Source organism: Anthonomus grandis, chromosome 19, assembly GCF_022605725.1.
Source record: "Anthonomus grandis grandis chromosome 19, icAntGran1.3, whole genome shotgun sequence".
Classification (NCBI taxonomy): Eukaryota; Metazoa; Arthropoda; class Insecta; order Coleoptera; family Curculionidae; genus Anthonomus; species Anthonomus grandis.
In genome coordinates, this window is record NC_065564.1 from 7431198 (window position 1) to 7457355 (window position 26158).

Here is a 26158-nt window from a genome sequence, read left to right on the forward strand (position 1 = left end):
GCCGATAAATTGTTTAAAATCATCAGCTATAAATGTTTAAACATTGACGTTGACATTTTGAACAATTATGATGACATCATGTACAAAAGGCCGAAATTAAATGGATTAAATCCTATTTAAGCAATTTATCGTTTTTCTAAATTTTAAAGCGTTTTAGGGCCGTAGTGCCGTACTGACACTTTTCCGGATATGGGTCTCTATACTCAAATGCTTTCTACTGTTGCACTGAATAACCCCTTGAAGTTTGATCCCATAGTTCTGAAACACCCTGTATATCGTCTTAATTTAGATAAAAAGCAGACGGTGCCGTTTGCTGTTTTTAATTTAACGTTCGGTTTTTGCGGTTCGGTCTTTTAGCCTTTGTAGTAAATTGTTTATTTGTTTCTAGTATAATAAAAGATGTGTTAAATTCATCATCAGAGATGGCTTCTGATTGCTGTAGAAGGTTTTTAGAAATATCTTAAAAATCAAAGAAGATACTAAAAAACGGGTAAAATGTAATTTATTCTTAAAAACAGATCAGATCTGAGGACCTTTGCTAACAAAAATTCATATGTCCTATTAAATTCTTTTGAACAATTTATTTACAAACGAACGTTTCGGTACCACTTGCTAACATCTTCAGAGCCAGGAACATTAGGTACCATGGGACCAACAGGAAAGTTCCATGCATGTTGTTGTAGTGCAGCTTACTAAAAAGCTTTAATCTAGTGGAATTTGGACCTTGGCTGACAAAAGTGCCTCTAATTCCGATACTTTTTAATCTATGGGAATCGTTAATATATGAAATTGTTCACCAAAGATGTAATATTTGTAATTTGATCCACAGCTGTAATTTTTATTATATTCTGACTTTTCAACATTGGGTCCCATTACTATAACTTCGTTCTTGCACCTCTTCTTTCTTAAGATGCTACTCCAGATTCTTTTCTATTTTTTTCCACTCTATATTTTAGACTTTTATTTTCCTCTTTTAGTGCCTTATTTTCCGTTGTAATTTGCTCAACTTTCTTGTTCAAATTATTTAACAATTCTTACTTAAACTTAAGCTTAAAAAACTTAGCTGGTTGTCAATGTTCAATAGGCGTGTACTCCACTCGGCTTGTTATGTCTGTTTTTATAACATCATTAAATTTCAGTGTTCTATCTATCTCAGTAGGAAAATTGTTTACAGAACTGATGTTCATAATATAAATATGCGTAAAAAGTACAGCCTTACGATTCCCAAGCACAATAAGGAACTTTTTAAAAGAGGATTCTCTTAAAACATAGCGTCAACCGTAAATAAATTCCAAGTTACTCATTTTAACACATCTTTATCCTGTTTCAAAAGAAGGATCAGACAGCAGCTTCTCAGTGAATGAGTTTTTATGGGCGATTATATGCATTTCAGAGAAAATAAGATATTATATACATACAATTTTTTTTTTCTGACCAGAGCTTAATAGTTTTACCATGTACTATCTCTGTACCGCTTAACATAATGGACCGAGTCATCTAGCTTTTCAATAATGTATTGGGTTTTATTAGGCTTAGGTTAGGTAACTAAATGTAAGTACGGCTTAGAATTTTTCTATGGCTTTAGCAGCCTCTCCTTTTGGAGAGAAGCTGACTATGAAGGCCATTTGTTTCATTTATATATTTGTTTTGTATTTGCAAAATTGTTTTAATTAATTGGAACAATAAAATTATTTATTATTATTTATTATTACTAATTTCGAAGAGAACTCATTAAAAAGTTCAACATTGCCAATAACCCTTAAGACATTCACTTCAAATCCATTGGAAAAACCAGGGAATCTTACGTATTCGGTGCTTTTTTTGTCCCTTCACTTAATTTGATCCATAACTCTCATTTTAGCGCCCAGATCAACTCGAATTTTTATTTTAAAAGGTTCTTTGGATGTTCTGCACCCTTCATTGAAGAAATTATGGAGATCCGTGCATTAGAAGCTATTTTATTCAAGTTTTTGAAAGAATAAATAAACTCCCTTATGGTCCATAGACAATAGACCATTCTTCTTATTATTCATGTGCTTTAGATTGGAAATTGCGACTTTGGACGGTCGAAACCGACGCACCCTACTGGCCAAACCGAAGAAGTTCGCCGATATCGCTCTGGACACGAAGAATGAGTTGATTTACTTCTGCGATTTAGTGGGTTCGACCATCGAAAGGATTAAATACGACGGAGGTAACCATTCGGTAAGCACCCACGTTTTGTGTATTAATTTACTTTATTTATGTATTATTGTCCAATAGATTTAAGCATAATCAAACCTAAAATAGAAAATACACCTCACTGCAATACAAGGTTTAAAAAAATATTAAACATTAAAAATATCACTTGAAAGGTAAAAGATAAGAGTTCTTGTTCTAAATTAATAATTAAAAATAAAGACGTTAGATTTTATAGATACAGTGAGCTAAAATAAGCGATTCATATAGGCTTTAACTTATCATTAATGAATGGTTAATATTGTTTTAATTTTTTAAGATTCATTTCGATAGACCTTCCCTATGACGTAATTTCTTTTCAAAAACCCCGGTGATGAACCTTTTATGTTCAAAACATGCTGGACGCACTACGTAACTTAACCAAAATAGAAGTGCAGAGAAGATTTATTAACTTATCTCACAACTGCAATAATACAAAGAAGTTATTTAAAAAAATGGCGATTTTACAGGTGATTATGACTAATACCACCCTGCATAAACCGGTCAGCCTGACGATATTCGAGGACACCCTGTACTGGCTGGACGCGACCAAAGATGGCGGCTCGATCGCCAAAGTTCCCCTGACGAATTTCTCGGACGTTACGGTCTTGGAGGCAGGATTGGGAGACTCGCTCAGCGACATCCAGATTTATTCACGGAAAAAACAAAGTAGGTAGCAACGTTTCGAAACGTCAAATGCATCCTCAAATATTGCTTTTAATTGGCGTAAAAGAATTTTTTAATTATGTTAAGTGGCTTAAGAGTTATGCTTCAAAGTGTGTTAAGTGAGTTCATATCTCTTAACTTAGGAGCTTGACAGACAAAAATGCCTCTAACACCTAAAGTTTTCAATCTACAGGAGTCGTTAATATATGAAATTCTTCAGTAAAGATCACACTAAGTTTGAGTAAAAACTTCATTAAAATATCTCAGATAGTTCTTAAATTATACTCAAAAATGTGTAAAATGTAGGGACGAAAATTGCTTGAAATTAGAGCTTAACCTAAATGGCTATAATACAGTGAATCCTTAAGTTATTTCAACGTTTCGAACATCAAATCCATCATCAAACATTGCTTCTGATTGGCGTAAAAGATTTATGAAAATATGTCAAAAGTCCGAGGAGTTATGCTTAAATATGTATAAATATTGCAAGAATTATTGTTTTTTGTACAAAGCTCAAATCGGTTGACTAATGGACCTTGGATGACAAAAATGGTTCTGATTTTCAAAGTTCTCAATCTACAGCAGTTGTTAATATATGAAATTGTTTAGCAAAGACCACACTAACTTTGAGTAAAACTTTCATTGAAGTACCTCAAATAGTTCTTAAATTATCTTCAAAACTGTTTAAAATGTAGGGACGAAAATTGCTTGAAATTAGAGTTCAACCTAAATGGTTATAATACAGTGAATCCTTAAGTTATTTCAACGTTTCCAACATTAAATCCATCATCAGACCTTTTGATTGCGGAATTATTAATGCAAACGAACGTTTCGGCACCACTTGCAGGCACCATCTTCAGGGCCACCAACCTCCAATTGGGCAGGAAAGTTCTAACGTTGCTTGTCGTGAAGACGGCACAAATTAGGACTGAAACGTTCGTTAAATAATGAAAAAACTTATTTAGTAATGGCAAATTTAAACTTACTAGGGAATATGCTCAAGAAAGTATGGATATTGCGTAATTTGATTATTTTTTTAAAAAGCTTAAATCTGGCGGAATTTAGACATTGGCTGACAAAAAGGGTTCTAGCTTTCAAAGTTTTCAATCTACAGCAGTCGTTAATATATGAAATTATTTAGTAAAGATCACACTAACTTTGAGTGAAACCTTTATTAAAGTACCTCAAATAGTTCTTAAATTATCCTCAAAAATGTTTAAAATGTAGTGACGAAAATTGCTTGAAATTATAGCTTATCCTAAATGGCTATAATACACTGAATCCTTAAGCTATCTCAACGTTTCGAACGATAAATTTATCATCAGACATTGGTTCTGATTGGTGTAAAAGAATTATGAAAATATGTCGAAAGCCCGAGGAGGTATGGTTAAATATGTAACCATATTGCAAGAATTATTTTATTTTGTACAAAGCTCAAATCGGTTGACTTTTGAACCTTGGATGACAAAAGTGGTTCTAACTCTGAAAGTTTTTAATCTGCAAGAATCGTTAGCATATGAAATTGTTCAGTAAAGATCACACTAACTTTGAGTGAAATTTTCATTAGAGTACCTCAAATAGTTCCCAAATTATCCTCAAAAATGTTTAAACCTTGAAGAGGAAAATTGCATGCAATTACAGCTCAACCTAAATAACTATAACATAGCGAATTCTTAAGCTATTCCAACGTTTCGAACATCAAATCCATCATCAAACATTGCTTCTGATTGGCGTAAAAGATTTATGAAAATATCCGAGGTGTTATGCTTAAATATGTATGAATATTGCTAGATTTTTTTTCTAAAAAGCTCAAATCGGTTGACTTTTGGACCTTGGATAACAAAAGTGGTTCTAACTCTGAAAGTTTTCAATCTACAGGAGTTGTTAGCATATGAAATTGTTCAGCAAAGATCACACTGACTTTAAGTAAAACTTTCATTAAAGTACCTCAAAAAGTTCTTAAATTATTCTCAAAAATGTTTGAAATGTAGTGACGAAAATTGCGTGAAATTAGAACTCAACCTAAATGGCTATAATATAGTTAATTCTTAAGCTATCTCAACGTTTCGAACATCAAATCCTTCATCAGACCTTTCTTCTGATTGCTGTAAAAGGTTTTTGAAACCATCTTAAAAATTAAGAAAGATTTTACTCAAAAACGTGTAAAATGTAATTTATTCTTAAAAGCTCAAAATCTGAGGACCTTTGCTAACAAAAACCCCATATGTCCTAATAAATTTGAAAAACTTCTTTGTTTACAACATTCTAAATGCAAATGAACGTTTCGGCAAGGAACCGTAGGTAACAAACAGGAGTTCTATGTATGATGTAGTGCAGGTTACTGGCCCTGGTAAAAATTAGGGCCGAAACATCCATTAGAGAATGGAAGAACTTACTTAGTAATGGCAAATTTACTAGGGAATATGCTCAAAAAGGTATAGACATTAAAATTTGTTTATTTTTCTAAAAAGCTTAAATCTGATGGAATTTGGACCTTGGCTGACAAAAGTGCCTCTACCTCCTATACTTTTTAATCTACAGGAATCATTAATATATGAAATTGTTCACCAAAGATCACTTTAACTTTGCGTACCATTTTCATTAAACTACCTTTAATAGTTTTTAAATTATCCTGAAAAATGTGTGAAATTAAACAAAAAAATTGACTGCGATTTAAGCTCGATACATGTAGCTTTAACAAAGTGAATTCTTAAGCTACCTCAACGTTTCGCACGTCCAATTCATCATCAGACATTAGTTTTGATTAACGTAATTTGTTTTTTAAATATCGCAAATATCCGAGGAGTTATGCTAAAAAATATTATACTAATTTCAAAATTTGGTGGAATTTGGACCTTGGCTGACAAAAGTCCTTCTAACTCCCAAAGTCTTTTATCCACAGGAATCATTAATATATGAAATTGTTCATCAAAGATCACTAAAACTTCAAGTGAAACTTTCATTAAATTCCCTTGAATAGTTTTTAAATTATCTTGAAAAATGTGAAAGAAAAATTGTTTACAATTAGAGCTCAACCTAAATTACTTTAACACATGGTAGAACGCAGAATCCTGGTTGGATATTTTGGAAATTGTGTTTTTCTCGCATAGTTTACCCAATATGAGCGAGACAACAGCATTTTATTACCCACTTCTGCAATATGTCAGACTGAGATAGGGATATAAATATGAGACCAGATTTTGTATTTTTTTCTATATCATTTTGTTATTTCTGAATTATACTCTGGATTCTCTGGAAATTATGTTTGTCTAGTATAGTTTATCCCATGTAAGCAAGACAACATTATTTTATTACCCACTTATGCAATATGTCAGACTGAGACAGAGATAAATATATGAGACCAGATTTTCTATATCATCTTTTAATTTCTGCATTACTCTCCGAATTTCAACGTTTCGAACGTCAAATCCATCTTCAGACATCACTTCTTATTGTCGTACAAGAACTTACAATACCTTTAGTGCTTTAGGAGTTATGCTTAAAAATTCACGGATGACAAAAGTGCTTCTAACTCCCAAAGTTTTTAACCTACAAAAACCGCCAATACATCAAATTGTCCGCAATAAATCGCTCTAACTTCGAGTGAAACTTCCTTGAAATTACACTAATTAGTTCCTGAATTATCCGGCAGGTGGAGAAAACCCGTGCGGCAAAAACAACGGAGGCTGCGAGCAGTTGTGCCTGTACAACGGCACCCACGCTCAATGCGTCTGTTCGCACGGCATGTTAGACACGAAAAACGGGAAAAGTTGCATCCCGTACGACAGTTTCATCATGTTCTCGAAAGTGGTCAGTCTGGACTCGATCTTCATGTTGGGCGAGAAGAATCTGATGAACTCGCCGTATCCCAGTATCAAGAACAGCAGCTTTTTGAAGAACGCCATCGGTAAGTGCGGTTTATTGGGCTGTAGTGTTACGTATACTGCAGTCCGGAAAAAGTCTGTTGGTTATTCTATATAATTTCAAAGTGTTGCGAAATCTTGAAATCTTTATGAGTTTCTTAATTACCGAATGAAAATAGAACTAACTGTTATAATAATAATAATACTCTTTATTTAGCATAAAAAAATTGCTACATATAAAATACAATACATTTTACAAAATTCAATAAAATTATAATACTTTTATCTATCGGGTGTCCCATTTTCATGCGTTTGATTGCATTATGCTTCTTAGTGCATTCAAAAATTTCTGTCACTGTCACTAACAATTTCATACTTAATTTCAATAAATTTGCCAGATATAAGCCAGAATGTTATGAATCTTATGTCTCTACATTACTCATCTCGTTCAGAAATACTCCTAATTTTGAGTTCATGCTGAAGCTTTTCAAATGCTCAAGAACAAAATAAAAAGGACAGTTACTGAAATGCAATTTTATTAATTTAATTAATTAATTAATTCATCAAATGGCAGCTAAAAAGACGATACAAAATAAAATATAAATTTGTAATTATGTTACAATAATTAACGTACCTGGAACGCATAAAATACTTAAAATAAAAACAGTCAAAACGGAATACCGACAAAGGACTAATATACGGACGCCTACATCATCTACCAATCTACTAATTTGACAGAACTCTTTGAAGAATTTATCTCTTTGCCTCTTGAACTCTATAATAATTTGCCTTGTTCTAAGCAGAACACTTCATCCAGCATTGATTTTCCAGACCGTCTTATTATCGATGTGTATGTGAAATTTTAATTCTAGATATTAGAATTTTATAAATACAATTTTTATTTATTCAATTAAAGATCGTTTTTTTTTAAACTTGATAAGTACATTTTTACCGAAAATAAATTATACATTCCGGGTGGGAATTCAATTGCTGCTATCAGGTACACGAATATTTTTATTAAAAAATTCAGTGGATAAGTTTGGTGCAGTTTGCAATAAAATATAGATTGCCGCTTTCTGTCGCCCTGTGCTTTTGTTTTTAAGCGTTTCTTTTAATTTAAATATTGAGGGAAAATATATTAAAAATGTGTACCTCGCGAAATTTTCGTAGTTCTAAGTAAAATTACGATCAAGCTAAAAGACCAACAATTACGGGCTATAAAATAGAGAAGTTAAGCGATGGTATTACCTGTAGTTTAAGTATCATTTTGAGAACAAGGCGAAAGGCGTAGCTTGTAAAGTATAGGAGAACTAAAACTCTCAAGGAATTGAATACTTTGTAAGTACTAAGATAGATACAGACAACATAATAATACCTGAAATTTACTACAGAATTTTGAGAACTACGTGCACAGGACCCGTGCAGTGTCATTTCTAACACTCGAAGTAGAACTTTTACAGGCCAATGTTTAATATTTCACTGTAACCACGTACAAAAATTTTTTTTACCTCTTTGGCTTTCCGAGATTATGATACATGGAAACGATGTGAAAAAAACAAAGCAAGATAAAATATAATGCAGCTAGTTGTGCCTAAGCCTAAATCCAAAGAAGCGATATAGAAAAGGACCTGGTTCACCACCTCGTGAGAATGGTGGAGGGTGCTATAGGTAATGGTAGGATCTACCTGGGTGCGTTCATAGATATTAAAGGGCCTTTGATAACACCTCTTTCAAAGTAATCTGCCAAACATTCGAGTGCCATAGCTTAGAACCCTGTTTGGTGAGTTGGATAGAGGCCATGCTATCGCAGCGTTATCGCGTATCGTTGCGTATCTGCTCAGCTCAACAGCAAGGTTGTCAAAACGGTGGCGGCTAGGGGCTGCCCAAATTGAGGAATATTATCCCCAATCTCGTGGTGCCTAATGGTCGACAGCTTGATCGAATATGTCGACAAGGCGGGCCTATATACACAGGCCTACACTGTTGACCTGGTAAACCTTGCCACATTGCAGGGCTCTCCGTATAGTAGTCAAATGGTGCCTCTTTGTGGGTCTCATGATCAATTCCTAAAAAGTATTGCTTCTACTATTCACGAAAAAACGTAACCTTGGCACACCAGCTGCTGTGTCTCGGATAGAGTGCAGTTGCATTACCTCAGGACACTTTGATTTCTTGGAATCACATTAAATTCCAAACTCTTCTAATACGATCAATAGACACCACAATTAGGAAGGCTACTTGCAGAAGGGCTTTCGACAACACCTGGAGTCTGTCCCCTAAGATCTCTCACTGGATGTATTAATCTATTATCAAACCTTCTGGCATTTGGTGCGGTTTGGTGGCCATCTGGATAAAGTCTAGCTCCTTGCATCTCTCAGCATAACGAGTTCCATGCGAATGGCACCAACCAGAGCGCTAGAAACTCTGTTGAGTCTTCCGCCATTGGATCTGGTGGTATAATTCGAGGCAACGAGGACTGCACATAGGCTACATGTCCTTGGTGAACTACGGGCTGGTGAGACTGGTCATGCAAAAATTTGGTCACAGGCCGTACAGGACTGCCCTCGCCGTCTGGTGGGCAATGACTGTGTGGCACCCGAGACTGTGGATTACAAGGGTTTTGTGACCCACATTGCAGGCAGAGAAGATGGGCATCACTCCAATGAGCCTACACTGCTAAATAAGGGGACAGTCTGGTATACAGATGGCTCCAGAATGAATAATGGAGCAGAGGCAGAACTTTGAAGAAGAAATGGTGGAATGCCACATATCAGCAGAGCATACTCGCATGGGGGACCATGCTGCTGTCTTCCAAATTGAAATTTTTGCCGTGTTGAAATAAGAAAGGAAATGCTAAACTGCAGACCCCGCTATACTGTCGTATCAATCTGAGGAATTGGTAAAGGTGGGCTGCAGTGGGGCCATGGTCACTCAACCCATTCTGGAAACGAGAGAGCGGACTCCTTTGCTAGACTAGGATCTGCAGAACAGCCGGTACGGCTTGAACCAACCGGCATATGTAAATGCCTAGGTGCTGCATCAATGAAGAGCCTGCTAGTTTGCTAATCTCCGTTATTTCTTACCATCACATAAAATTTAGATATACCATCTGAAAGAGAATTAAATTTGCTATAAGATGGGTATATTTAAGTTTTTGAGTAATTTTTTATACCGGGTGTGATCAGAAGTTAAATGTAACATTTGGGAAATGTGCAAAATTAGTGGTATCTTCTACGTTGTCGTTTTTCTAAAATTTGGTAAATAGGGACATGTTTTTTTTTCAGCAAAAACTACTGCATTTAATATGCTTTCCAATGATATACTTACTTTTGTGATAGCTATTTGTTTTCACAGCAATATACCACAAAAATTGGAAAAATTTCAATTTCTTGATTGACAAAAATTAAAAAATTAAAATTTCATTAAACAAACCTAAAATTATAACAATTGTTCAATATGTCTTCCTTCTTGTTCAGTACATTTGATGCATCTTCTTCTGACACTATCAACAACCCGTTCAAGTTCAACGCGTTTTTGTCGCATTTCATCGCAACACACACTAATTCGATTAATTAGTTTGTCTCGAGTATTAATGTTAATACTATAAACATTAGATTTTAATGTGCCCCAGAGATAAAAGTCAAGGGGCGCAAGGTCAGGGCTTCTGGGCGGCCATCTTACCGGACCGTATCTTCTGATCCATTTCTCCCCAAAGCATTGTGTAGGGCTGGGCATCCGTCCATTTGAAACCAAAGTTCCTGTCTAGCGCTTAAGGGGATTTCTTCCAGAAAGTCAACAAGGTCATTATTTAATAAATTTGAAAACTCATTGGAATTGAGCCGATTAGGAAGTATTACAGGCCCGAAAAGGCGACCTCTCATTAATCCTATCCATACGTTGACCCTTATCTCATTCCGGCTCTTGTAAATGTTACTTCATCTGTCCATAGATATATACTTTGATCTGTTCCCCACTCTTGCAACTTATTTAAGTACCACCTACAGAATTGAAGCCTCATCTCACTGGCAATAAATCCTGGACTTTTTTCAAATGAAACGGATGCAAATTATTTTTTTAAGAACTCTATGTACAGTGGAATGATGAATACTTAATGCAACCTTGAAAGTTACCAGTTTCCCCACAGCGTCTGAAAACTTCTGCAAATGTACTTCTTTGGGGTTGACGTCTATTAGGAAAACGAAGCGCATACTCCCTTGCTGCCTCCCGCGAGTTTCCATTTGCGACACCGTAAATAAATAAGATGAGATGCTTTAAGTCGAAGTGAAAACTTAATGACAGTTCTTGTCAAATTGTAAATATCTATGCTTTTGTTTTAAAATCAAGTAATACATGGTTTGTGAATTTCCTTCTTTTGCGGATTCATTGCCATTTACAAAAGAAGGAAAACCTGCCTTTTTTCTTAAAGAATGAATATCGCGATATGTTAGTTGTTTAGGGCTTCTCTAATGGTAATTCGTGGAGTTGTTGTGTTAGGGAAGATAAATCTTCAAGTAGGGGTGACGGGGATTGGTTGTTACAATTTGAAGAAAAATACTTGTAATTTTATTTTATTGAAACTTTATGAACATCTTATAATAGTTTTATTTAGCTTATACTTTTCTGTAACTAACAAATAATGCAAAATAAATATATATATCAAACGCAAAATAAACTGTCAATGGTTATAACAAGTAATGACAAATGTAACAACCAACCCCCAATAACGGGGTTGGTTGTTATATCCTTCGGGTTGGTTGTTACACCATTAAGCATCGTCATCTGAGTCACAGTTGATACATACAAAGAACAAATCGGCATCTACACAGAGACTATGAGCCCATTGGTGACATTTGGTACATCTGATCCATTCTTCAGCCGGCTTTGATTTTGAATAAAGTCCAAAGCAAACCAAGCAAAAGGGGTCATCCTCATCACCACTCGATTCGCCTTCAGCAGGTTTTTTACACTTTTTTATTTGTTTTCCTTTTGTGTTTCCTGTAAGATTCTTCTTAACTCTGATAATTTTTAACTCTTGTTTCTTTTTTCGGGCATTTCGTTTTTCTTGTTCCAATTCAAGTTCTGTTTTGTTCGGAGTATCGGTTAGGATAGCGGCTTTGCGCCGTTTACGACCTCTGAAATTAGTTTTACGAATTCCAGCCTTTGGAAATGGACGTATATCTGAAGGGCTAAAATAGAGCGTATTACTTTTGGTATCCCGTGGACAATCAGGCCTCGGCGATATATCACGTGAATAACCAGGCTTCGGCGATATATCATGTGAAGAACCAGGCTTCGGCGACTCAACTCTAGTTGGTATTTGGAGGATGTTAGGTTTGGAATTAGGGGCAAAAGACGGCGGGATATTTGAAGTAGTAGGGGATTTTGAAACGGCAACAACTTCAAATTCCTTAGGGTCAGGCGTTTTTAAGCCATCTCTGGAGGTTTGAATATTACTTATTGGCTTCTCTATAACAGTTTCTTCATTTCCGGGAGGATTATTATCATTTTCTTGGATAATGACAGGATCAGGGCAATCAGTTACAAAACTAGAGAGGAATTCATCATCATTAAAGATGTGCCTATTCAATGGATATATTCCTGCAACTCGAAAACCTGACTGAATATTCTTTGGTGTCGCTGCTAATGGTAGAGCATCACGCACAATACCAGGTATGTCGTAGATTGACATGGTTTTGCAGGGATTGTTTCTTAACCAGGAGTCGCACAAACTATTAACATATTTCTTCAGTGGGCCATAGGCGGACTTGTCTAAGGGCTGAAGTTTATGGGAACAGTGTGGAGGTAGAGATAAAATTATAACACCATTTTGCCTACAAATATCTATTCCTCTAATTGAAAGATGTGAGTCGTGATTGTCTAGGATTAACAATACTGGTCGTTCTTTTCAACACCTTGTATGCTTTATGAAATGTTCAAGAAATTTGACGAAGTCCTCTTGGATCATCCAGCCTGATTTGTTTGCAGTTCCAATACATCCGCTTGGGCCATTTGCAACAAAATAACTTTTATAATTTTTTCTAGGGAAAACAAATATTGGAGGAACTGTATTTCCACTAGCACTTACAGCCAGGGCTATTGTAACTAAAGCACCTCTTTCGGCAGAAGTCACACTCCCCACTTGTTTTGCACCTTTATTCGCTATTATTCTGTCTGGTTTTTGGACCGTAGTAATCCTCGTCTCATCTACGTTGTAAATATCTTGGCATTCAAATTTGTACCTATCCATGACTTCCTCCAATAGATCAAAAAATCTGTATACAGTTTCCCGATTGAAGCTCGTTGCTCTGCTCAGACTGGTTGCTTTGGGAGTCCGCAAAGATGACGCTTAAGAAATCCAGATAACCAGTCTCCTGAGGCCATTGAGTTTTCATGCCAAGCTTGACGAACTTCAACGTTGTTCTTAATAGCCAATTCAAATCCCAATCTTCGAACTTCTTTGGTTGACAGACCAAAATACATTTTAGAACACTCTATTAAGTACTTCTCTAGATCAGCTTCCATCGCATCAGATAAAATTTGACGGTTCCTTGTATAGCCAACCGGTAGGATCCGGATCATTTAGCTCTATAAATTTAAAAAAATCTCATCCTGACGGTGTTTAAACAAACTGTAAAAGTAAACTTACCTTTATTTTTAATTTTTTTGCAATATCTCTGCAGGGTCATGAAATTTACACCATATTGTTCAGCAACCGTCCTAAGAGATCTTCTATTTTCCAATACTTCTTTTGCAGCACTACGAAAGGTGTCTAGTGGTAGACGTCCCCTTTCGCTTTTTCTTTTGAAGTTTCTCATATTATCGCCTATCAAACAAGATAAAAACGTCAAAGAATTGTAGTTGAACCAAATTCGGGGTTGGTTGTTACAATGTAACAAATTACCCAGTTGACGATGTAACAACCAATCCCGTTCGTATATTTTAGCAAACGAAGCATCTCAAACCTAACCTTATTATTAATCAGAAGAAATGACCGGACCTTAATATTACTTACATTTAGATGTATTTTCTTACGATATAGCAAATCAATTCCACTTACACAGGAAAAATGATAAAATAAATTCGCGGTAAACTAATAATTGCTTTTAAGGTTAGAAAACACATACACTGCATTTATCGAATAAATATGAGCAATGGAACAGCAGAACTACACTGGTCGGTTTACCGCTGCACAACGAATTGACAATTGATGTGATGGCGCTGCATCGATGTTGGCGCGCGATTTAAACTAAGTTTAACAACCAGCCCCTGTAACAACCAACCCCGGTCTCCTACTCACCGCATTGGTGCTCAAAAGAGCAAGAAATATAAAGTTTGAAAATTTTCAATTTTTGTGGTTTTCTTTCTTTTGCCCATGATATTGCTGTGACAACAAATAGCTATTACAAAAGTAAGTATATCATTGGAAAGCGTATTAAATGCAGTAGTTTTTGCTGAAAAAAAAACATGCACATTTCCCATATGTTACATTTAACTTCTGATAACACCCGGTATAAAAAATTAATAATGCTATTAATTTAAATTTAAAGCCCTAAGTGACCGAATTCTGTAACTTAAAAGGATTTACATCACTCTTTTAGACCCCAAAATGCATATCGGTCATTTCTGCACTTTCATAATTTGCCATTTTAATGAAATGGATCAAAATTGCACAAAAAAGTTTCTACTTAGGAAGTAAGGACTGACAATCAACCAACAATCATCAGCAGACATTTAACAGGTTAATACATTATTTGAAAGGTTAAGTAAAAAACAAAAAGGTTAAAAGGTTAAGTAAACAGTGGTGTACCATATTTTTCATCAAAAATATTTACTTTAAACCTTGCGCGAACGTCACTGATACAAATAAAAAAAATTAATGAGCCTCAGAAAATGCCCTTTAATGCATACCAAATATTACTAAAAAAACATATATTTTTCTTCAATCTTTACCACCAGGTATCTCAAAAGTTATGACTTTTAGGACATACGTTCATATAAAGTTTTTTTTCTTAAAATTTAACCAAGAATCAGCCCCTGAATTTTTTCGCATCTATTTATTTACACCCTGTATATTTACACACATAAATCAAATAATCTTAAAAAAATATGTTAATCACTTTTATGCTACCACGAATTATGTAAAAAGGCATTTAAAGATTCCAACTATTAAAAAAACAATAGGGCACAGATTTTTAGGATACGTGGCTCCTGAATTTTATAACATTCTCCCAAGTAGTGTGAGAGTTGTTCACAATATTAAACAATTTAGTAAAGGCTGTAGGGAATTTATATTTTTAAAGATATTTTTTTTATGATGGTTATATGGTTTTTTCATTTTTTGTTCCTTTTTGGGACTGCTATTGATAGTGTAGGTCAAGTTAAGTTGATTTTGGCTGTAAGTTAGTTATAGGTTCAGTAATTTTGTTTTATATACTTTATTTTATGCACACACAGGTGCTTACGCATCTAGGTGCATCTCAAATTGTGAAAGACTTTTAATAACTAATAAGAAATTCATTCTTGTCGTAACAGGACCAAGTTGATTAGCAAATTTAAAAAAAAATGTAACGATATTATTATGAAGTGTTGCTTGGGTTGAATGTTATGTTTATGGCATGTCCTGCGTTATCTGGGTAATTCAGAAACTAATAAGAAGATTTTGCGACACTATAAAAAGACTGAAAAAAATTGGGACTGACCGAAGCCCCGTCTAGTGTACAGCGTTTAACCGACGATGCCAGATTTCTAAATAATTTTTTTTATTGATTTAATGCAGGTCTCAGCTTCAGCTACAGACACAAGAGACTGTTCTACTCGGACATACAGCGGGGCTCGATAAATGCGGTTTTCTTCAACGGGTCCGACCATCGGATCATCGTGGACCAACAGGGGGCGGTCGAGGGCTTAGCCTACGAACAAGTAAGAATATTTCAATTATACCATTACACTTTAGCCAAATTTCACTTAGTTTCTGAATATTCCTAAAGAGAAAACACCCTGTATATATTTTCTTGAATACTCTTTAGGTCGGCCACGCCCTCTATTGGACTTGTAACAACGTTGCCACGATTAATCGCGTTAATTTGACGGAGTCTCTGACTAACGCCTCGCAAGTGGAGAGTATCGTGAGGTAAATTTAATGTTTTAATTTATTCAAACAAGTATTAATATCAATTTTAATAAACAAATCAATCGTCAATAAAAATGTTATTAAAATTACAAATTTCAAGTTTGACGAGCTGTAAAACACTATTTTATTACTTATAAATTGTGAAAATTATAATTATTATTAAATTGTGAAAATGTCAAGGTTGAGACCTCAAGACAAACCCCGAGGTATAGCGGTGGATTCTTGTGGGCAGACGGTGTTTTGGACCAACTGGAACCCCCATCAGCCGACCATCGAGAGGGCCTTTCTTAATGGGTAAGTGGCCAAATAAATACGCGCTATTTGCGTGGTTTTATTTGACACAAACATGACGTTTCGCACGTCAAATCCATCTTCAGGTTATGTCTCTGATTGGCCTGAAAGATTTTTTGGCAGTATCTTAAATATGTGGGGAGATATGCTCAAAAGTGTATGGATATTGGAAAACTTTGTGCTTTTGGACCTTGACCAACAAAAATGCCTTAAACTCCTTAAGTTTTTACCCTAGAGGAATCCTTAATATATGAAATTGTTTAGAAAATGTTATGCTTTCAGTACAACTTTCGTTAAAGTGCCTCAAATAGTTCTCGAGTTATCCTCAAGAATGTTTAAAATTTAGAGACGAAAATTGCATGCAATGTGTGACATTAGAGGTCAATCTAAGTGGCTAGAACAGGGTGAATCTTTAGGCTATCGCAACGTTTCGAACGTCTAATCCATCGTCAGATTCAAAACATCAAACAAAGGTTTCCAAGCAGTAGGAACCGAGTTACGAATCAAGTTACCCAAAATTATCTAAAATTTCACAATGAAAAAAAACCAAATTTTCAAATTTTAATTTAAAAAAATCTACTGCAAGGATTTTAATGAATTCTTCAATAAAATGTTAAGAGAGTTTCCAGGCATGTTTTAAAACAAGAATGAAGCAAGTCGAAGTAGTAGAAACCGAATTATGACCCAAGTTACCTAAAACTGTAAAATTTTACAAGAAAATATAATCCGGTTTTCAAAATTTAAATAAAAAAACATGTACTGCGTCAATTTTGTTGAATTTTTTAACAAAATGTTAAGAAGGCTTCCAAGCATCTTTTAAAATAAAAATGCGGTAAATTGCAGCAGTAGAATCCGAGTTATGAACCAAGATTCTCGAAACTGTATAAAAAATAATACAAAAAAGAAACCTGATTTTCAAATTTTAATTTAAAAAAAATCTACTTAATGTATTTTGTTGAATTCTTCAACAAAAGGTTAAGAAGGTATCCAGGCATCTTTTAAAACAAGAATGAAGCAAATCGAAGTAGCAGAAACCGAGTTATGAACCAAGTTACCTAAAACTGTAAACTTTGACAATAAAAAATAATCTGATTTTCAAAATTTGAATAAAAAAATCTACTGCATCAATTTTGTTGAATTTTTTAACAAAACGTTAGGAAGGCTTCCAAGCATCGTTTAAAATAAAAATGAGGTAAATTGCAGCAGTAGAATCCGAGTTATGAACCAAGATACTCGAAACTGTATAAAATCTTACAAAAAAGAGACCTGATATTTAAATTCTAATTAAAAAAAAAACTACTTAATGGATTTTGTTTAATTCTTCAACAAAAGGTTAAGAAAGTTTCCAGGCATCTTCTAAAACAAGAATGAAGCAAATCGAAGTAGCAGAAACCGAGTTATGAACCAAGTTACCTAAAACTGTAAACTTTGACAATAAAAAATAATCTGATTTTCAAAATTTGAATAAAAAAAATCTACTGCATCAATTTTGTTGAATTTTTTAACAAAACGTTAGGAAGGCTTCCAAGCATCGTTTAAAATAAAAATGAGATAAATTGAAGCAGTAGAATCCGAGTTATGAACCAAGATACTCGAAACTGTATAAAATCTTACAAAAAAGAGACCTGATATTTAAATTCTAATTTAAAAAAAAACTACTTAATGTATTTTGTTGAATTCTTCAACAAAGGTTAAGAAGGTATCCAGGCATCTTTTAAAACAAGAATGAAGCAAATCGAAGTAGCAGAAACCTAGTTATGAACCAAGTTACCTAAAACTGTAAACTTTGGCAATAAAAAATAATCTGATTTTCAAAATTTGAATAAAAAAAATCTACTGCATCAATTTTCTTGAATTTTTTTAAAAACGTTACGAAGGCTTCCAAGCATCGTTTAAAACAAAAATGAAGCAAATCGAAGCAGTATTAGTCAAGTTATTTTAAATTATGAATTATGTAAGGCGATTCATATCATGTGTACCGATTTTTTTTGAAAAATTTGAATAACATTTTTTCTTTTGGACGGATTTTTGTCATTCTCTTAAAAGAACATTAAGAATGATTCTGACCGTCTTTTGAAACAAAAATGAAGGAAATCAAAACAGTAGAAACAAAGTTATGAGCCAAGTTACCTTAGATTATGAATTATGCAAGAAAGCTCAATTTTTCAAAAATTTGAATAAAAATTCTTCTTTTTCATAGATTTTTTTAATTCCTTTAACAAAACAATAGGCAGGTTCCAAGTATCTTTTATAACAAAAATTAAACAAATCAAAGCATTAGAATTCGAGTTCGTTAAAAAAACTGATTCGTTAAAAAAACTGATTTCCAAAAATTTAAATAAAAAAAATTCTATGGCATAGATTTTCTTCATTTCCTTAACAAAACGTCAGAAATTACTCCGAGTAACTTTTAAAATAAAAATTAAGTAAATATAGGCAGTAGAAACCAAGTTATGTGCCAAGTTACTTCAAATTATGAAACATGCAAAAAAACTTAATTTTTCAGAAATTTGAATAAACACTCTCTTTTTGCATGGATTTTTTTAGTTTTTTTACTAAAACGTTAAAAAGGTTTCCTAGCATCTTTTAAAAGACAAACGAAATAAATAGAAACAGTAGAAACCAAGTTATGAACCACATTACCTCAAACTATGAGTTGCGCAAGAAAACCTAGTTTTTTAAAAATTTGCTGAAATGTAACCGAAAATGTACATCTGGCGTAAACCAAAAATACACGTTTAGTCAACTACCGTGTGTTGCTTGGGTAATAAAAGGACCGAAACCCAATGTTCTAAGGGTTTAAATAAATGTCTTTTCTTTTTTTAATTAGCTGCTTTCTCGCTCAGGTACAACAGACAAGCGATAATCTCGACCGACATCAGGATGCCCAATGGGATCACGTTGGACCATAAGGCGCAAAAGTTGTACTGGGGCGACGCGCGATTGGACAAAATCGAGCGGTGCGAGTACGACGGTACCAAGAGGGTCGTGTTGGCCAAAGTGACGCCCCAACACCCGTTCGCGCTCGCTGTTTACGGCGATTTCATTTATTGGACCGATTGGATCTTGCACGCGGTCATCAGGGCGGATAAATATACCGGACAGTTTTTCGTCTCCTTAAGGGGGGACATTGTCAGGTAAAATTCAGCTTATTGGCTTTTAATTAGTAATTAATAAATAAATATGTCTTTATTTGGTATCAAATGCACATTACATTACATTTGCCCAAAAAGGCGAAGATTAGCTAAAGCTACTTTTATCTCTTTACCCTAATAATAATAATTACAAATGCTTTGACATGCAAGCAGTAATAGTAATATAAAAAATAATTAAAGAACAAATTGAGAGAAAAAAAAAAAATTAAATACATTTTTGGAAATTCGCAGAGAACAAAAAACTAATTGTGCAATTGTTCCTCCAAGAACAAAGTTTTATAATCATTTTTAAATGGGCCAATGATTATTATTATTATTATTTGAGGTGGGTTATCTAATGAATTAAAGGGTTTTGAGGAAAAGTGAATTTTGTGGGTTATATAGTTTTGTGTGTTTTAAAAGAATCTCAAAATTTTGGATAACTTTTTTGCTGTTAGAGATAGAAAATTGATTTAAGGACTGAAATGTGCACCCAGTGAAACAGGAAGTTTTATGTTACTATAAAAAAATCTGAGAAATTAGTGGTTTTTGAGAAAAATTAAAATTTGTGATTTTTGCCATGTTTATGACTAAGATGAATTTCAAAATTTTGGATAACTCTCTTTCTATCACAGATAGAAACTTGATTCAAAAACTGAAATGTGCACCCAATGAAATAGTACGTTTTATGTTACTACAGAAAAATCTGAGAACCTAATGGTTTTTTAAAAAAATGGAAATTTCTGATTTTTGCCATTTTTATATCTCAGATGAATTTCAAAATTGTTGATAACTTTTTTACTATTATAGGTAGAAACTTGATTCAAACACTGGAATGTGCATCCAATGAAATAGTACGTTTTATGTTACTACAGAAAAATCTGAGAACCTAATGGTTTTTGAAAAAAATGGAAATTTGTGATTTTTGCCATTTTAATGTCTTGGAAGAATTACAAAATTTTGGATAACTCTCTTTCTATCACAGATAGAAACTTGATTCAAAGACTGAAATGTGCACCCAGTGAAACAGTACGTTTTATGTTACTACAGAAACATCTGAGAAATTGATGGTTTTTGAAAAAAATGGAAGTTTGTGATTTTTACCATTTTAATGTCTTGGAAGAATTACAAAATTTTGGATAACTCTCTTTCTATCATAGATAGAAACTTGATTCAAAGACTGAAATGTGCACCCAATGAAATAGTACGTTTTATGTTACTACAAAAAAAAACTGAGAACTTAATGGTTTTTGAAAAAAATGGAAATTTGTGATTTTTGCCATTTTTATGTCTCAAATGAATGTAAAAATTGTTGATAACTTTTTTGCTATTATAGATAGAAACTTGATTCAAAGGCTGAAATGTGCACCCAGTGAAACAGTACGATTTTTGTTTCTACAAAAAATCCGAGAAATAATTGGTCTTTGCGAAAAATTACAATTTGTGAGTTGGAAATTCTAAATAAAAAAGATTTTTGAAAAAAAGTGATTTTTTTTAGTACTCAAAGTAAAGCATATATCTATTATCTGACGAAGAAACACCTTACATTAAATAAAAAGCCATGATAAGCATCATAAAAATCAAATTTCTCCCTTAAACTGTCAAACATTTTTCATGAATGTTAAGTCCCTTTAAACTCATTCAAATTACTGTGTCCCTGTGAACTACAGTAGGCCGACGTTTCGCTCGTGCAGCATCCAACCATCTTCAGGAATACCAAAAAATACTCTATTCTCTTCACACTAAATTAACAGGCATGCCATTTGCAACGAAATATATCTTTCCTACATTACGATCTAAAATTCTAAACAATATAATTGAAACAAAACAAATCATAATATATATATACACCTAATGGACATCGCAAGGGCCAAATATCACAAATACATAATACTAGAATGGTTCCAAAGCATATGTTTTAAGTATTGGTTTAATTGAGAAGTAGTAATGTTAAATAAATAAGCATCAAGACTGTGTACACTTTAAATTTAAAAAAAAAATTGTAAGTACATAAAAGATAATTCATTGACAATCAAATAATTAGTTTTCCATTTCACTTTTATTTCATGCCTCTATCTTTAATATTAAAAAAGTAATTCCAAATTTTTAAAATCACTCAATTTAAAAAAATGGCAAAATATATAAATGCCTCTATTTCTCAATAACCTTTAGTTGCTCAAAAAATGTTGCAGATACATAAAAGGTGCCAAACAATTAGCCTTCTATTTCACTTTTTGTTTCATGTCTCTGTCTCTAATAGTAAAAAAGTTATCCCAAATCTTGAAAATCAGCCAAATTGTAAAAATGGTAAAATACCGAAATGCCACTTTTTCTCAAAAACCTTTAGTTTTTCAAAAAATGTTATAGATACATAAAAGGTGCTAAACAATTAGTCTTCCATTTCACTTTTTCTCAAAAACCTTTAGTTTTTCAAAAAATGTTATAGATACATAAAAGGTGCTAAACAATTAGTCTTCCATTTCACTTTTTGTTTCATGTCTCTATCTTTAATAGTAAAAAAGTTATCCCAAATTTTTAAAATCACTCAATTTAAAAAAATGGCAAAATATATAAATGCCTCTATTTCTCAATAACCTTTAGTTGCTCAAAAAATGTTGCAGATACATAAAAGGTGCCAAACAATTAGCTTTCCATTTCACTTTTTGTTTCATGTCTCTATCTTTAATAGTAAAAAAGTTATCCCAAATCTTGAAAATCAGCCAAATTGTAAAAATGGTAAAATACCGAAATGCCACTTTTTCTCAAAAACCTTTAGTTTTTCAAAAAATGTTATAGATACATAAAAGGTGCCAAACAATTAGTCTTCCATTTCACTTTTTGTTTCATGTCTCTATCTTTAATAGTAAAAAAGTTATCCCAAATCTTGAAAATCAGCCAAATTGTAAAAATGGTAAAATACCGAAATGCCACTTTTTCTCAAAAACCTTTAGGTTTTCAAAAAATGTTGTAGATACATAAAAGGTGCCAAACAATTAGTCTTCTATTTCACTTTTTGTTTCATGTCTCTATCTCTAATAGTAAAAGAGTTATCCCAAATCTTGAAAATCAGGCAACTTGTAAAAATGGTAAAATATCTAAATGGCACTTTTTCTCAAAAACCTTTGGTTTTTAAAAAATGTTACACTTACATAAAAGGTGCCAAACAATTAGCCTTCCATTTCACTTTTTGTTTCATGTCTCTATCTGTAACAGTAAAAAAGTTATCCCAAATTTTGAAAATCAGGCAAATTGTAAAAATGGTAAAATACCGAAATGCCACTTTTTCTCAAAAACCTTTAGTTATTAGGCTCTAGTTATTAGGTTATAGTTATTAGATCAGACATTAATGAATCAAAATAATTTTGGGATAAGGGATATTAAACAGATTTAGGCACCTGAGTTTCTATATATATGTGTAAGGTAGGAATGTTTCCATACATCAGGGAAAATTCCTGAAGATAGTGAGAAATTAAACCATAGAGGTCTACTTAAAGCAGAACCATGGTTTTTGGGAAACAAGCATCATCAGGATGTTAAAAAGTTTAACAATTTTTTAATATAATATTGATTTACCAAGTTTTTATTGCTTTATCAAGATATTAGGCTTAAGCTCACTGCTATACCTTTGAAACCTTTTATTTGCATTAAAAAAAAAACAGGAGAGCATTAAAACAATTTATCAATTTGTCCTTCAAACAACCTCAAGTTTGAGGAACATAATTTTCTTTTGTTCAAAAAATTGACGTTCTTTTTCACCTTTTCATATTAATTAAATCCCTCTGGAATTAACTACAATAAAAATCAAGCGTAAATTTACTTATCTTTGTTTAGGCCAATGGGTATAGTGGCGGTGGCGAATGATACCGAAGACTGTTTCTCCAACCCCTGTCTAATAAACAACGGGGGATGCGAGGAGTACTGCGAACTATCGGCCAATGGGAAACCGGAATGTGTCTGCATGCACGGAAGAATTTTAAGTGAGGACGGCAGGTGCTTCGCTCCGACCACTGTGGAGTGTAATAACGCAGAAAATAGGTGAGTTTTGCCACTTAAAATCTAAATATGCATATCAAACTACTTAATTTTTTCACTTTATTATTCGAGATTACTACTTTGGAAACTGCTAACAAAAATGTAACTTTAGTCTGCATTAAAGCCCCTTGTTGGTATTAAAGGAAATAAAAGGGCGGATAAGTATGCAAAAGAAGCTACAAATTGAAATATTTTTGCGGCAAATTTCTATTTACCATTTACTGCTATTTTTGCTACTGCAAATTAGCAAATACTTAAAAACTGGCAGAATTGCTTTTGAAGTATCTATTAAAGGTAATTATTTTAAAAACCTATTTCCCAAAATTCACCAAGAAACTTATAAAAATTTTATACAAATAATTTCTCGCCCAAGAAACCAACATGGACTTTACCCAGTGCACATGAAAAAAATAGTGAAGAAGTGGGTGATTTTAGATCATCATATTCCGGGTTGTTCTCTTCATTGTAATCAAATTAATATTCTATATTCTAATATAGTAGAACAGGTAATAAATACGTTGTAACTCGATCAACTGCCTGGAACTATTAAAATATTTCTCTCACTTCCAGGCAGTTGAGGTAATGTCCAAAGGCCAGGAAAGCCTGAAACACTTATGGAAATTTCAAAAGAGCGACTCCATCAACTGCCTGGAATTAGTAAAATATTTCTGTTACTTCCAGGCACATTGGGAAGCTTGAAAGCGATCCGTTGTCTATAAAATTTAGGAGAAAAGTGATTCCTGGAAATATTAAATTATTTTCATCATTTCCAGGCAGTTGAGGTAATGTTCTAAGTCCAGGAAAGCCTGAAACACTGATGGAAATTTCAGAAGAGCGACTCGATCAACTGCCTGGAATTAGTCAAATATTTCTATCTCTTCCAGGCACATTGGGAAGCTTGAAAGAGATTCGTTGTCTATAAAATTTAGGAGAAAAGTGATTCCTGGGAATAATAAATTATTTCCATCATTTCCAGGCAGTTGAGGTAATGTTCTAAGGCCAGGAAAGCCTGAAACACTTATGGAAATTTCAGAAGAGCGACTCCATCAACTGCCTGGAATTATTAAAATATTTCTGTCACTTCCAGGCACATTGGGAAGCTTGAAAGAGATGCATTGTCTATAAAATTCAGGAGAAAAGTGATTCCTGGAAATAATAAATTATTTCCATCATTTCCAGGCAGTTGAGGTAATGTTCTAAGGCCAGGAAAGCCTGAAACACTTATGGAAATTTCAAAAAAACGACTACATCAACTGCCTGGAATTAGTAAAATATGTCTGTCACTTTCAGGTACATTGGGAAGCTTGAAAGAGATTCGTTGTCTATAAAATTTAGGAGAAAAGTGATTTCTGGGAATAATAAATTATTTCCATCATTTCCAGGCAGTTGAGGTAATGTTCTAAGTCCAGGAAAGCCTGAAACACTGATGGAAATTTCAGAAGAGCGACTCCATCAACTGCCTGGAGTTAGTAAAATATTTCTGTTACTTTCAGGCATATTGGGAAGCTTGAAAGAGATCCATTGTCTATAAAATTTAGGAGAAAAGTGATTCCTGGAAATAATAAATTATTTCCATTATTTCCAGGCAGTTGAGGTAATGTCCAAAGTCCAGGAAAGCCTGAAACACTTATGGAAATTTCAAAAAAACGACTACATCAACTGCCTGGAATTAGTAAAATATGTCTGTCACTTTCAGGTACATTGGGAAGCTTGAAAGAGATTCGGTGTCTATAAAATTTAGGAGAAAAGTGATTCCTGGAAATAATAAATTATTTCCATCATTTCCAGGTAGTTGAGGTAATGTTCTCAGTCCAGGAGAGCCTGAAACACTTATGGAAATTTTAGATGAGCGACTCCATCAATTGCCTGGAATTGGTAAAATATTTCTGTTACTTCCAGGCACATTGGGAAGCTTGAAAGAGATTCGTTGTCTATAAAATTTAGGAGAAAAGTGATTTCTGGAAATAATAAATTATTTCCATCTTTTCCAAGCAGTTGAGGTAATGTTCTAAGTCCAGGAGAGCCTGACACACTTATGGAAATTTAAAAAAAACGACTACATCAACTGCCTGGAATTAGTAAAATATGTCTGTCACTTTCAGGCACATTGGGAAGCTTGAAAGAGATTCGGTGTCTATAAAATTTAGGAGAAAAGTGATTCCTGGAAATAATAAATTATTTTCATCATTTCCAGGTAGTTGAGGTAATGTTCTCAGTCCAGGAGAGCCTGAAACACTTATGGAAATTTTAGATGAGCGACTCCATCAATTGCCTGGAATTGGTAAAATATGTCTGTCACTTTCAGGTACATTGGGAAGCTTGAAAGAGATTCGTTGTCTATAAAATTTAGGAGAAAAGTGATTTCTGGGAATAATAAATTATTTCCATCATTTCCAGGTAGTTGAGGTAATGTCCAAAGTCCAGGAAAGCCTGAAACACTTATGGAAATTTCAAAAAAACGACTACATCAACTGCCTGGAATTAGTAAAATATGTCTGTCACTTTCAGGTACATTGGGAAGCTTGAAAGAGATTCGGTGTCTATAAAATTTAGGAGAAAAGTGATTCCTGGAAATAATAAATTATTTCCATCATTTCCAGGTAGTTGAGGTAATGTTCTCAGTCCAGGAGAGCCTGAAACACTTATGGAAATTTTAGATGAGCGACTCCATCAATTGCCTGGAATTGGTAAAATATTTCTGTTACTTCCAGGCACATTGGGAAGCTTGAAAGAGATTCGTTGTCTATAAAATTAAGGAGAAAAGTGATTTCTGGAAATAATAAATTATTTCCATCATTTCCAGGTAGTTGAGGTAATGTTCTCAG

General features: G+C 33.6%; 1 protein-coding gene across 14 annotated transcripts in view; it reads left to right on the forward strand.

Annotated features, from left to right (window-relative positions):
• LOC126747571 (prolow-density lipoprotein receptor-related protein 1) overlaps positions 1-26158 on the forward strand; it is a 236401-nt gene that overhangs the window by 95352 nt on the left and 114891 nt on the right. For all 14 annotated transcript variants that reach the window (XR_007664241.1, XR_007664238.1, XR_007664239.1 and 11 more), the window contains exons 32-39: positions 2043-2205; positions 2688-2886; positions 6536-6790; positions 15523-15665; positions 15773-15876; positions 16057-16170; positions 19014-19304; positions 23133-23336. Coding sequence is in view for 3 of the 14 variants with exons in the window: in XM_050456310.1 (XP_050312267.1) it covers positions 2043-2205; positions 2688-2886; positions 6536-6790; positions 15523-15665; positions 15773-15876; positions 16057-16170; positions 19014-19304; positions 23133-23336 (1473 nt within the window). In the remaining 11 variants the exon portion in view is untranslated. The remainder of the gene's footprint in view (positions 1-2042; positions 2206-2687; positions 2887-6535; positions 6791-15522; positions 15666-15772; positions 15877-16056; positions 16171-19013; positions 19305-23132; positions 23337-26158) is intronic.